General features: G+C 69.9%; 1 protein-coding gene across 1 annotated transcript; it reads right to left on the minus strand.

Annotated features, from left to right (window-relative positions):
* Window positions 1-1,672: 1,672 nt before the first annotated feature.
* PDE4C (phosphodiesterase 4C) lies at window positions 1,673-9,332 on the minus strand. Its single transcript, XM_058040780.1, has 17 exons — window positions 9,225-9,332; window positions 8,588-8,690; window positions 7,554-7,698; window positions 5,917-6,105; window positions 5,788-5,824; window positions 5,621-5,685; window positions 5,471-5,520; window positions 4,773-4,885; window positions 4,575-4,668; window positions 3,983-4,161; window positions 3,789-3,887; window positions 3,554-3,718; window positions 3,373-3,472; window positions 3,137-3,291; window positions 2,933-3,055; window positions 2,577-2,759; window positions 1,673-2,397 (listed from the first exon to the last, which is right to left on the minus strand). Exons 1-17 carry the CDS (start codon window positions 9,330-9,332, stop codon window positions 1,909-1,911), a joined length of 2,397 nt encoding a protein of 798 aa, XP_057896763.1. The 3' UTR covers window positions 1,673-1,908.
* Window positions 9,333-10,833: the final 1,501 nt, after the last annotated feature.

Genomic DNA, 10,833 nt, shown 5'->3' on the forward strand with positions numbered 1-10,833 from the left:
GTGGGCAGCGGGGATGTGGAGCACGGCCCTCGGGGACGGTGGGGTGGCACGGGATGGGTGGCACGGGATGGGGTGGGCGAGCAGGGATGGAGCCATGGGATGGACCCATCGATGGGGATGGAACCAGCTGTAGGATGGATCCAGAATTAATTAGGGATGGAACCAGAATTAGGGATGGAGCCAGCCATGGTGATGGACACGGGGCCAGGGATGGAACCAGCTGTGGGATGGATCCAGGCTCAGGGATGGATCCAGAATTAGGGATGGATCCAGGCTCAGAGATGGATCCAAAATTAGACATGGAGCCAGAACTAGGGACAGATCCAGCTCATGGCTGAATCCAGGCTGCCGTGCCCGTTTTCCTTCACCTTCCCCAGCCAACAGCCCCGCTGCTCTCCTCAGGCTGCAGCCCCCCAGCCAGAAACAGGGATAAAAAGGGCTTTTTTCCTCCTGCCCCGCTCCAGATGTGTGCTGGATCTGGATTTGAGGCATTTGAGAGCACGGAGCCTCAGCCTGTCCCTACCTGCAGACACAGGGGGACACCCAGCACCCACAGCGATGCCACCACCCCTGCAGAACCCGGCACTCCCAAAACCCTGCAGAAGGCTGGGCGGGTGAAAAACCATCAACACCCGAGGTTCCACTGCTGCCAGGGCAGGCAGGGGGCGAGGGCCCCACGTGCCAGGGCAGTGCCCCGGGTGGGGCCGCGCCCGTGGGGATAAATCACCGTGGGCAGCAATGCGGAAGAGCCGGGAGCGGCCTCCGCGCCGCGCCAAGCCGGCGATTAAATATTTACCTTAGCAGGTCGTGTTTGCCAGCGATGGATCGGCGTTTCCAGGGAGGAGCTGCCTTTTGTTCCAGCGCACGGCCGGGCCCTGCCCGGTGCCCGGCGGGAGACGGGGCCGCCAACCACGGCGGTCCCTGGGGACATTGCCCGCGGCTCCCGTGACACACAGAGGCTCAGGTTAAGGGTGGAACAAACCGGGTTTAATCTCTGGAAGGTGAAGGAAGAATCCCAAAGGACCCTGCCCCAGGCAGGATAGCGGAGATGGGGGTGAGGGGTGGTGGCAGCACCCGCCAGGGTCCGAAATGTGAAGTACGAATGGCGTTTGGAGTGATGACGGAGCAGAAATGGAACTTTCCTCCCCCCCAAAAAATTGTGTCTTTCCGCCCCGAAAATGTGTGTGAGCCTCGGGGGGCTCGTAGTAAAAAGTGAGCTACAAAAGGCTTTAAAAAGTGAACTTATCCCCCAAATAAATAAACCACTGAGCCGTGCCCGTGCCTGGGGGTGCCTCGTGCTGGGGGGGTCACCAGCACACCCTCTGCCCACCTGGTGCCACCACGGGGCTGCCAGGGGACACCTGGAAAGTGCTGGAATGCTCCTTCCTGCAGCCCTGTGGGGTGTGACGGCCTCAGGGCTGGGCTGGGCACAGGCTGGGCTGTCCCACGCCCTGTGTGAAGGGACAGGAACCTTTGCCAGGACAAGGCCAGCAGTGTCCCCAGCCCTGTGTGAAGGGACAGGGACCTGTCCCAGGACAAGGCCAGCAGAGTCCCCAGCCCTGTGTGAAGGGACAGGGACCTTTGCCAGGACAAGGCCAGCAGTGTCCCCAGCCCTGTGTGAAGCGACAGGGACCTCTCCCAGGACAAGGCCAGCAGTGTCCCCAGCCCTGTGTGAAGGGACAGGGACCTTTCCAGGACAAGGCCAGCAGTGTCACCAGCGCTGTGTGAAGGGACGGGGACCTTTGCCAGGACAAGGCCAGCAGCCTCCTCATACCTGTCAGGACCTGCCCAGCTCCCAGACGGGGACACATCCCGGGTGCCCCCGAGTCCCTGCAGTGCCAGTGCTCCCCAGTGTCCCCAGCCCTGCTCAGGGCAGTGCCCAGTCCCACGTCCCCCGGGCCGGTGCCGCTACGTGCCCAGGGACAGGAATGTGACGTTGCCCTCCGTGTCCAGGCACAGCCCCTGGCTGCCCTCGGGCCCTGGCACGGAGCCCCCGCTGCCCCCGTCCTCGGGCAGCGCCCGCCGGTTGTCCACGTCCCCGGGGCCGGGGCACGGGCGCTTGGTGTCGGCAGCCTCCGAGTCATCCGTGCCCGGCGTCTTGGAGCCGCTGTTGTCCTCGTCCAGGGGGCTCTCGGCGCCCTCCGGCTCCGTGTCCGACTCGCCCTCCTCCTCCTCCTCCTCTTCCTCCTCCTCCAGCGTCAGCTCGAACTGGAACTTGTCAGTGTTGGCGGGGGACGCGGCGGGCGCCTCGCGGGGAGGAGAGGGGCTGCGCGGGATCATGCTCTGGTACCACTCGCGGTTGTCCTCCAGCGTGTCCAGCAGCTCCTGCGCGTCGGGGTGCACCAGGTCGGCCCAGGTCTCCCACAGCGGGTGGGCGATGAAGTCGATGAATCCCACCTGGGGGGAGGCACAGCTGAGCCCCCTGCCCGGGCCTGGCGCCTGCCCTGTCCCCAGGTGTGTCCCTGTGTCCCCAGGTGGGTCCCACCTGGGATTTCTCCACGGAGGCCGTGTGCTTGTCGCACATGGGGCTGATCTCCCTGTACCCCCATGTCCCCAGGTGTCCCCAGGTGTCCCACCTGTGATTTCTCCACGGAGGCCGTGTGCTTGTCGCACATGGGGCTGATCTCCATGCCCTTCTCCCGCTCCCGGTCCCCCTGCCTGAAGAACTCCACCATGATGCGGTCGGTCCACTGCCGGTACAGCTCCAGAGGCTTCGTGGGGTTGCTGAGGTCGGCGCAGTGCACCATGTTCTGCAGGACCTGCGGGCACGGACAGCGTGTCCTCTGTCCCCCAGGGCCACCCGCACTGGGCCACCAACCCGCTTGGCCCCCTTGATGGGTTTGGGATGGTGGTGGCACCAAATGGGACATCCCGGCAGGCCAGAGGATGGGCACCTGCAGCGTCGGGAAGGATTGCCCAGGTGTGTCCCCACCTGGATCCGGTCAGAGTAGTTGTCCAGCAGCAGCACGCCCAGGCTGGTCACCTTCTTGGTCTCCACCATGGTCTTCAGATCCGCCAGCAGGTTCATGTGCTTGGACATGTCCGTGGCCAGCACCTGGGCAGGGAAAAGTGGGAAGGGGTCCCAGCCTGGTCCCCCAGCCCAGACCCCACCCTGGGCAGGTGCAGCCCCCCATACCATGTCGATGACCATTTTACGGAGCGTCTGCCTCTGCTTCCTGCTCAGGTTCTGGAAGATGTCACAATTCTCCTCCTGCAGGAGCTTGAAGCCCACGGCCAGGTGGTGATTCTCCAGCACCGAGGCGTCGTTGTACATCAGGGCCAGCTCTGAGTCTGTGAGACAGCACCGGTCACTCTGGGGTGACCCTGGGGCCCCCCAATATCCCCCAGGTCCATCCCTGAGCCCCAGCTCACTGGTGTTGATGAGGAACTGGTTGGAGACCCCGGGGTGGTCAACGTCATGGATGGCGCTGGCAAAGATGGCAGCCAGGATCTCCAGGTCCGTGAAGACAGCCTAGGAATGGTGGGAACGGCATTGGGGACACGTGCCAGCCCGGCCAGGCACACCTGGTGGCCTCAGGTGACCGGGAATCACCTCCAGGGCAGGTGTGGAGAGCAGGACGTGCGTGGACTGCGCCACGTCGGCGGCGTGCAGGCTGTTGTGGTAGGCCACGTCGGCGTGGTAGTGATCCTCCAGCGTCAGCATGTAGGTGATGAAGGTGTTGGCGGGGATGCGGAAGGTCTTCATCAGGTCCCGCTCCTGCAGGGAGGCACAGGTGGCTCGTCCCCGCGCGGGCACAGGGACGGGGACACCGCGGTGCGATGCTCACCTGGAAGATGCTGTACATGATGACGGTCAGCGGGCGGTTCCCCGAGTACTCGGCCACTTTGAACACGTCCAGCCCCCACTTGTTGGTGTCCTCCAGCTCCTGGGCAGCAGAGGGACAGAGATCCGTGGGGGGCTGCTGCTGGGGACCCCTCATTCGGGGGGCCACCCCTGCCAGGGCTGTCCCCGTGTCCCCACCTTGGCCAGCAGCGCCTCGTGCTCCGTGCGCACCCCGAAGCGCGGGATGCCGGCGGCCGCCAGGCTGGAGCTGTGCTTGAGCTTCCTGACGCCGCTGATCTGGGACATGGGCCGCTTCCTCCGCTCCTTCTCCTTGTCCTTCGCCAGCGCCGAGGGGATCTCCACCTCGTGCTGCTTGTCTGGGGTGGCACGGGCAGGCCAAGTGTCACTGCCGGCACCCCCCCGGGTGACACCGAGGACAGGCACGGGTCACACTGTGACAATTTGGGGCTGCAGAACTTCACTTCACCCCCACCCACAGGCCATACATCTGCCAGGGGACCCCTGAACACTCCTCGTAGCCCCGACACCCCCAGTGCACCAGTATGCACCAGTATGAGCCAGCACTCCCAGCCAGGACAATGCTGTGACATTTGTGGGACAAATCCCACTGGGACAGCCAGGAAAACGCCCCTGGTCCCCCCATTCCATTCCTCCACAGGAACAAAGTGGGACCCTCTGCTGGCATCATCCCCGTGGGCACGCCAGCTCTCTGGGGACACAAAGCCCACCCTGCTGCCAGCAGGAGGTGACCCTGGGGCGGGTTCCTCACCCAGGAAGGTGCTGGAGATGTACTCGGACACCTGGTTCCCCGAGCGGCTGGTCTCCGACAGGTGCGACAGCTCCCGGTTCAGCATCCGCTTGAACTGCGGGTGGGTGGCAGGGTCAGGGGCGTGGGGGGCTGGCAGGACATCCCGGGGGGCTCTGGGGTCCCCATGCCCACCAGGCTGACCGTGGAAAGGTCCCTCACCTTGTTGGAGGCCATCTCGCTGACCGAGTGCCTGGTCTGCAGCGTCTCCAGCTGGTCCAAGCACCAATCCAGCTCCTCCAGCGTCTCCCTCGAGAGCTTCTGGTGGGCATCTTCTGCTGGGGGCACCCGCCAGCTTGGCAAGGGACTCGCCAGCAGCGCGGCCACCCGGCATGGGGGAGCTGGTGCCACCCCAAACCCGGGGGCTGGCCAGGCTGGGGGGTCCCAGCACCCCCAAAACGGGGCACGGGGGGCACCGGGGGTCGGGCATGGCTGGGCAGCGGGGCTCAGCCTGTCCCAGCACCCCCCGAGTGGGGCACAGGGGGGCACCGGGGGTCGGGCATGGCTGGGCAGCGGGGCTCAGCCCCGGCACGATGTCCCCACGGCCCGGCAGCCCCGGCACGCGGCGTGCCACGCTGTCCCGTGGGGTGACAGCCAGCCCCGGGGGCAGCCGGGCTCCCGCGGGGCCCCGCTCACCGCCGGCCTTTTATTAATGGAAGGTTTGACGTCAACCGGAGCTTTTCCACCGCCGCGGAGGGCGGGAGGAGCTGCCGAAAACCAGACATGGATCCCAAAGGGCAAAGCCGCAGCTCTGCCTCGGCTTGGGGGAGGCGGCTGCGCCCCCAGGGCACGGCAGGACACAGCCTGGGGACACGGGGACACGGCCCGAAACCTCCCCTCACCGCTCCCCCGCTACTCACCGGAGAGGCTGGCCTTGCTCCCCGAGGGCAGGCTGCTGCTCGATCCCCGCCTGTCAAACACGGGGGGCTCAGCAGCTGTGACCCCCAGAGCGGGGTGGGCCGGGGTCCCCTCTCGGTGACATCCTCGCCCTCCCACCCCCGCCCGCTCACTTGATGCCAGCGCGCTCCTGCAGGTGGCTCAGGTTGCTGCGGACGGTGCGGAGGCTGGCCAGGACCTGGGGGGCGACAGGGGGCTGGGGTCGGGCTGCGACCCCCCCGGGACCCCCACCCCGCTGCTGGCTGCAGCTCTGTCCCCTCTGTGTCCCCCTGGCACCTACCTGGGCAAAGGGGGTGACGATCATGTCTTCTCCGTGCCTGCGGGAGCACAGCGAGCGTGAGCCCCGGGCAGGGCAGGGCAGGGCAGGGCAGGGCAGGGGGTCCCGGGGATGGGGCTGGGGGACACTCACAGGTCGCTGGCGATGGACGAGTTGCGGGACATGGCCTTGGGGGACAGGTCGTAGTCGCTGTCGGAGCGGTAGAGGAAGGACTCGCGGCGCTGGCCGTGCGAGAAGGAGCCCTGCAGGACCAGCCCCGCGCCCGGGCTGGCCTGGGGGTCCAGGGCGCCCCTCCCGGGGGGGCCATTCTCCAGGTCAAAGCTGTGGGGGGAGAGGGGACAGGGCTGGCACGGGCACCTCGGCCCCGGGGACGCTGCCGGGTTTGTGGGCTCTCTGTGCCACCATCCCGCTGTGTCCAGCTTGGTGACCCTGTGGTGACAGCGGCGCCCGGTCTGCCCCTGCTGGCACCTGCTGAGAGCGGGCACAGCTCGGTGCACAGGGACCCTCTCAGCTGGCACTTGGGACACTGAGCAGCAGTGCCAGGCTGTCCCGTGTCACCCGGCTGGGACAGCACCCACTGCCCTGAAGCTCCCAGCTCCAGGGACCCCAGGAAGGGCTGGCACCTGCCTGTCCCTGCCCTACCTGTCACCGCGGCCCCGAGTGCTCCAAAGCCTCCATCAGCCCCGTGAGGAGGAGCCGCGTCCCATGGAGGGGACAACATCCCAGCCCCGGCACAGAGCCAGGGGACACCGAAGGACAGGAACCGCCGCAGAAGCCAAGCCCCGGCCCCTGGGGACGCGCTGGCGGCAGCCCAGGGCACCCCAGCCGGAGCCACCTGGCAGCCGTGCGCATCCGGGGGGCACAGGGGACAGCCATGGTGACCCTGCAGTGTCCCCGAGCCGGCCCGGCCGCCTCACCCACCCTGCCGGCCCCGGGGTCATGGGAAAGGCTGCGAGCAGCCGGGACACAGCGAGGGCCACCCCGCGCCTGTCCCCTCCCGCACCGCCACCGCCACCGAACCACCCCGGAGCTCCGGGCAGCGCGGATGCCACCGTGCCACCGCGTCCCCAGCGTGTCCCAGCACGTACCCGATGCAGGAGTGCCTCCGGGACGGGCACCGGCCGCCCGGCAGCATCGTCCCGCTCCGGCAGCCCCGGCGGCTGTGGCGCGGCCGTGCCCGGCGGCGGCGGTGGCAGTGCCAGCCGGCACCGCGTCACGCCGTCCCGCAGCCCCTTGTTTTCGTGCCTCGGCCGCCCATCCCCGATGGTACCGGCCGCACAAAGCCGCATTGTCCCTCCGACGGCCCCGCGCCCGTTCCCGGCCCCGTGCCACCACCCTGACCCCGGTGCCGCCGCGGGGGACACGGGCCCCTGCCGCGGGGTCGGTGCCCGATGAACCCCCCCGGTTTGGGCGTGAATGACCTCGGAGCGGTGTCCGTGCCGGGGGGGCCGCTATAAACAGCGGCTGTGGCCGCCGAGGAGGGATGTGCTGAGCCCCACGGCGCCCCAAAACCGAGCCCGCGGAGCTCCGAGGCGGGGAGGGCACGGAGGAGCCGCGGCGGTTGCGCCGGTGCCTTGATGTGGGGGGCAAAGTCCCCTCTGTCCCCTCCGGGGTCCCTGCCACCGGCGTGTCCGTGCTCAGCCCCGCTCCCCCTGACCACGAGGGGACACCGCTGTCCCCTCCGCGTCCCCGCAGCCCCGGGGGGAGCCTCGTGCCCTCAGCCGGCGGCAGCACAGGCCGGTGCCACCCCTCCAGCGCGCCCCCCTTACCAGAGGGGATGCGCCACGGTGAAGCGCCGCTGCAGGCGGATGCTCTGGTTCATCAGGAGCTTCCTGAAGAGCACGGGAGAATTGCGGGGGGGACGTGGCCGGAGAAGCCCCCGGGGAGCGGGGCGCGGCGGGCAGCATGGCCCGGCTCAGGGACCCCCGCTCGGCCCCGGTGCGGAGCGGGAGGAGCGCGGCCGTCCCGGCCCCGGCGGCCCCGGGAAAGTTTCCATCCCCCTCCCGGCCCGCGCCTGGGAAATTAAACAACTGTCTGGCTCCGGCGGCCGCGCACGGAGCCGGGCCCCCCCCGGTGTGCCTGCGGGCCGGGCACGTGGCCCCTCGCTGGCCCGGTGCCACCGGCCACCCTGCCGGCCCCGGGGCGGCGGCTGCTCCCGAAAGGGCAGGGGGGGCTCTGCCCGGGGACGCGGCAAAACGGCCCGAGGAGCACCCGGGGAGCCGCGGAGGGACCCGGCTGAGCACGGAGCGTCCCAGTGTGGTGTGACACGGTGCCACCGAGGGACGCAAGTGACTCTGGAGCCTCCCTGACGCGCGGTGTGGCTGTGACACAGGGACACTGAGAGACACAATTGAGTCTGGAGCATCCCCGACACGCGGTGTGGCAGTGCCATGGTGCCACCGAGGGACACAAGTGACTCTGGAGCATCTCCAACAGGCGGTGTGGCTGTGCCATGGTGCCACCAAGGGACGTGGCTGAGTCTGGAGCATCCTGGACATGCAATGTGGCTGTGACACAGTGACACTGAGGGACATGGCTGAGCACGGAGCATCCCCAACACGCGGTGTGGCTGTGCCATGGTGCCACCGAGGGACACAAGTGAGTCTGGAGCATCCTGAACTCGCAGTGTGGCGGTGCCACGGTGCCACCGAGGGACCTGTGAGAGCCAAAGCCACCCCACACCGTGTCCCAGCCCCTCCGTGGTGCCGTCCCCTCCTGGAGCCACCCCCGAGCAGGGGGAGGTGCAGCTGGTGGCAGTGACACTGTGGGGGACCCGCTGGGAGGTGGCCGTGGGAGGTGGCACCTGCCCAGCCCGATGCAGCAGGACGTGGCTCCCGGCTGTTCCCGATGGCCACAGAAATACCCAGCAGGTGGCAGGGAGCCAGGAGGGACAGCGACAGAGCCCCCTGCCAGGGGGGGACCCCAAAACCAACGGGAAAGGGGTCCCGGAGGGGTCACCTTGGCTTGTCCGTGGGGACATCAGCACAGAGGGGTGTGGGACAGGGACGTGGGGGGATGTGGGACGCAGGGAAGAGCCCCCCGTGCTGGCTGGCAGCGAGGGCTGGGCTGTCCCCGTGCCCAGGACAGCCAGTCCTTATCGCAGTGTCGCTGTCCCCACGTGTCTGTGCAGGACAAGTGACACCAGAGCCGTGTCCCTCGGCTGTGCCAGCTCCTCGCTGTCCCCACAAGCCGGGCCGGGAGAGGCACGGGACAGGGGGAACGGCCCAAAAATAGCCCTGGAGCGGCACGGCTGGGCCCGAGGCACCGCGGGAGGGAGCGAGGTCACCTCGGGCAGGGCCAGGCCGGGGGTGGCTCTGGCTGGGACACGGGACGGGGACAGGGAGGGGTGGTGGGGGTGACAGGGACAGACGGGGATCACAATGCACAGCCCGGGGCTGGCACGGCGGGGTCGGTGACCGAGGAGTTTGTCCCCAGCCCACCGGGTGCTCTGCCCCGCTGCCGCTGTCCGGCCGCCGGTGCTGAACCCGGGAGCGTCCCCCGCCAGCCGTGCCCTGCCCGGTAACCCGCTCCCGGTGCCACCGGGGCATCGCCTCCCCGCCCCCCGTGCCGCCCTTACCGGGGGGGCTCAGACTCGTCGCCGCTGCTGGGGCCGCTCTCCTCGATGGTGAACACCACCCGGGCAGCCTCGGGCTCGGGGGCTCGGGCCGCCTCCGCCAACCGGCAGCCCAGCGGCGGCAGCAGCGGGGTCCCGGAGAAACGCCGGCGCACGGCGCCCACCGCCGCTCCCGGGCCCGGGCCCGACGGGGCGGCCTCGGCGGGATCGCGGCAGCGCTGCCGGGAGACGGAGCGGCGGTGAGGGGCGCGGGGGGCGGCACCGGGGGGGGGTCCCTGCTGATCCCGGCCCGGGGGTCCCGCCCGGGCAGCGCCCCCCGCCCCCCCCCCCGGTACCGAGCGCCGGTAGCGCGCCGGCGCCCCCTGGCGGACACGTGCGGCGCTGCAGGCGGGGGTACCGGGGGTAGCTGGGCCGGGGGGCACCGGGAAAGGCACAGCCGGGGCACCGGGAGCGGCCCCGCCCGCAGCGCACCGAGACACCGGGGCTCCCTCCCTCCTCATCCTCATCCTCCTCCTCCCGCCGCCACCGGAGAGGACCCCCCTGAGTTCCCCCGGGACCCCGCCGGAAAAACCCCCGGAGCCGGCGCGCAATTACGCAGAGGTGAATAATAATTAACCGCCCATTAAGGGGATAATTAACTCCCGCTCAGCGCCGCCAGCCCGGTTATTGCTGCCCGGGGGCCCGGCGCTGGGACGCTCATACCGGGGACACCCCTCGCCCCCCGGGACACCCCTCGCCCCGCCGGTGGCCCCGGTGCCGCTCTCACCTCCGCGCCGAGGAAGGGCAGCGCCGTCCGGCTCCGTCTCATCGCCGTCCCTGCGGGGGGAGCTCCGGTGCCGCGGCCGGGAGGGGCTCAGCGGCGGGGACCCCCCTCCCGCGGCTGGGGACACCCCGGGGCCACCGCGGGGCCGGGACGCGCGGGCTCCTCCCCGCCGTGATTCACGGCCACCGGGGCTCGGCCGGGCTCAGCCCCCACCTCGGGTTTCGGGAGCCCCCCGCCCCGCTCCCGCTGCTCCCGTGGGCTGCGTGGGGACAGCGACAAGGATCTGAGGCCACGGGGGGCGACCCCCGGCCCGCAGCACCCGCCAAGCCACGAACCCACCGGTGGCACGTTAATGATCCACCGCGGACACCCGCCGCCCACCGCCCCCGAGCACCGGGCCGCACCCGCACCGATCCCCCGGGATCCGCCGGCACCGGCAGCGGCCTCATCCCCACCCCCGGCCCCGCCGATGCCCGGCACGGGGGTCCCCGGCGGCCGCAGCCCCCCGGCCCCGCCCGCAGCCCCGTACCGGTGCCCGGTCCTCGCGGCGAGCGCGGCCCCGGCCGAGTGCAGCGGAGCAGAAGGAAAGCGACGTGCGTGCCTGGCCGCTCGCTCCCTCCCTCCCGTCGCACCTCGCCGGGGGGGCTGCGCGGGCCCCGCACCCCCGGCGGCACCGCCGCAGCCCCGGTACGCGCCCCCCGCACCGGGAACA

This window comes from Melospiza georgiana, chromosome 26, assembly GCF_028018845.1.
Source record: "Melospiza georgiana isolate bMelGeo1 chromosome 26, bMelGeo1.pri, whole genome shotgun sequence".
NCBI classification, from domain to species: Eukaryota; Metazoa; Chordata; class Aves; order Passeriformes; family Passerellidae; genus Melospiza; species Melospiza georgiana.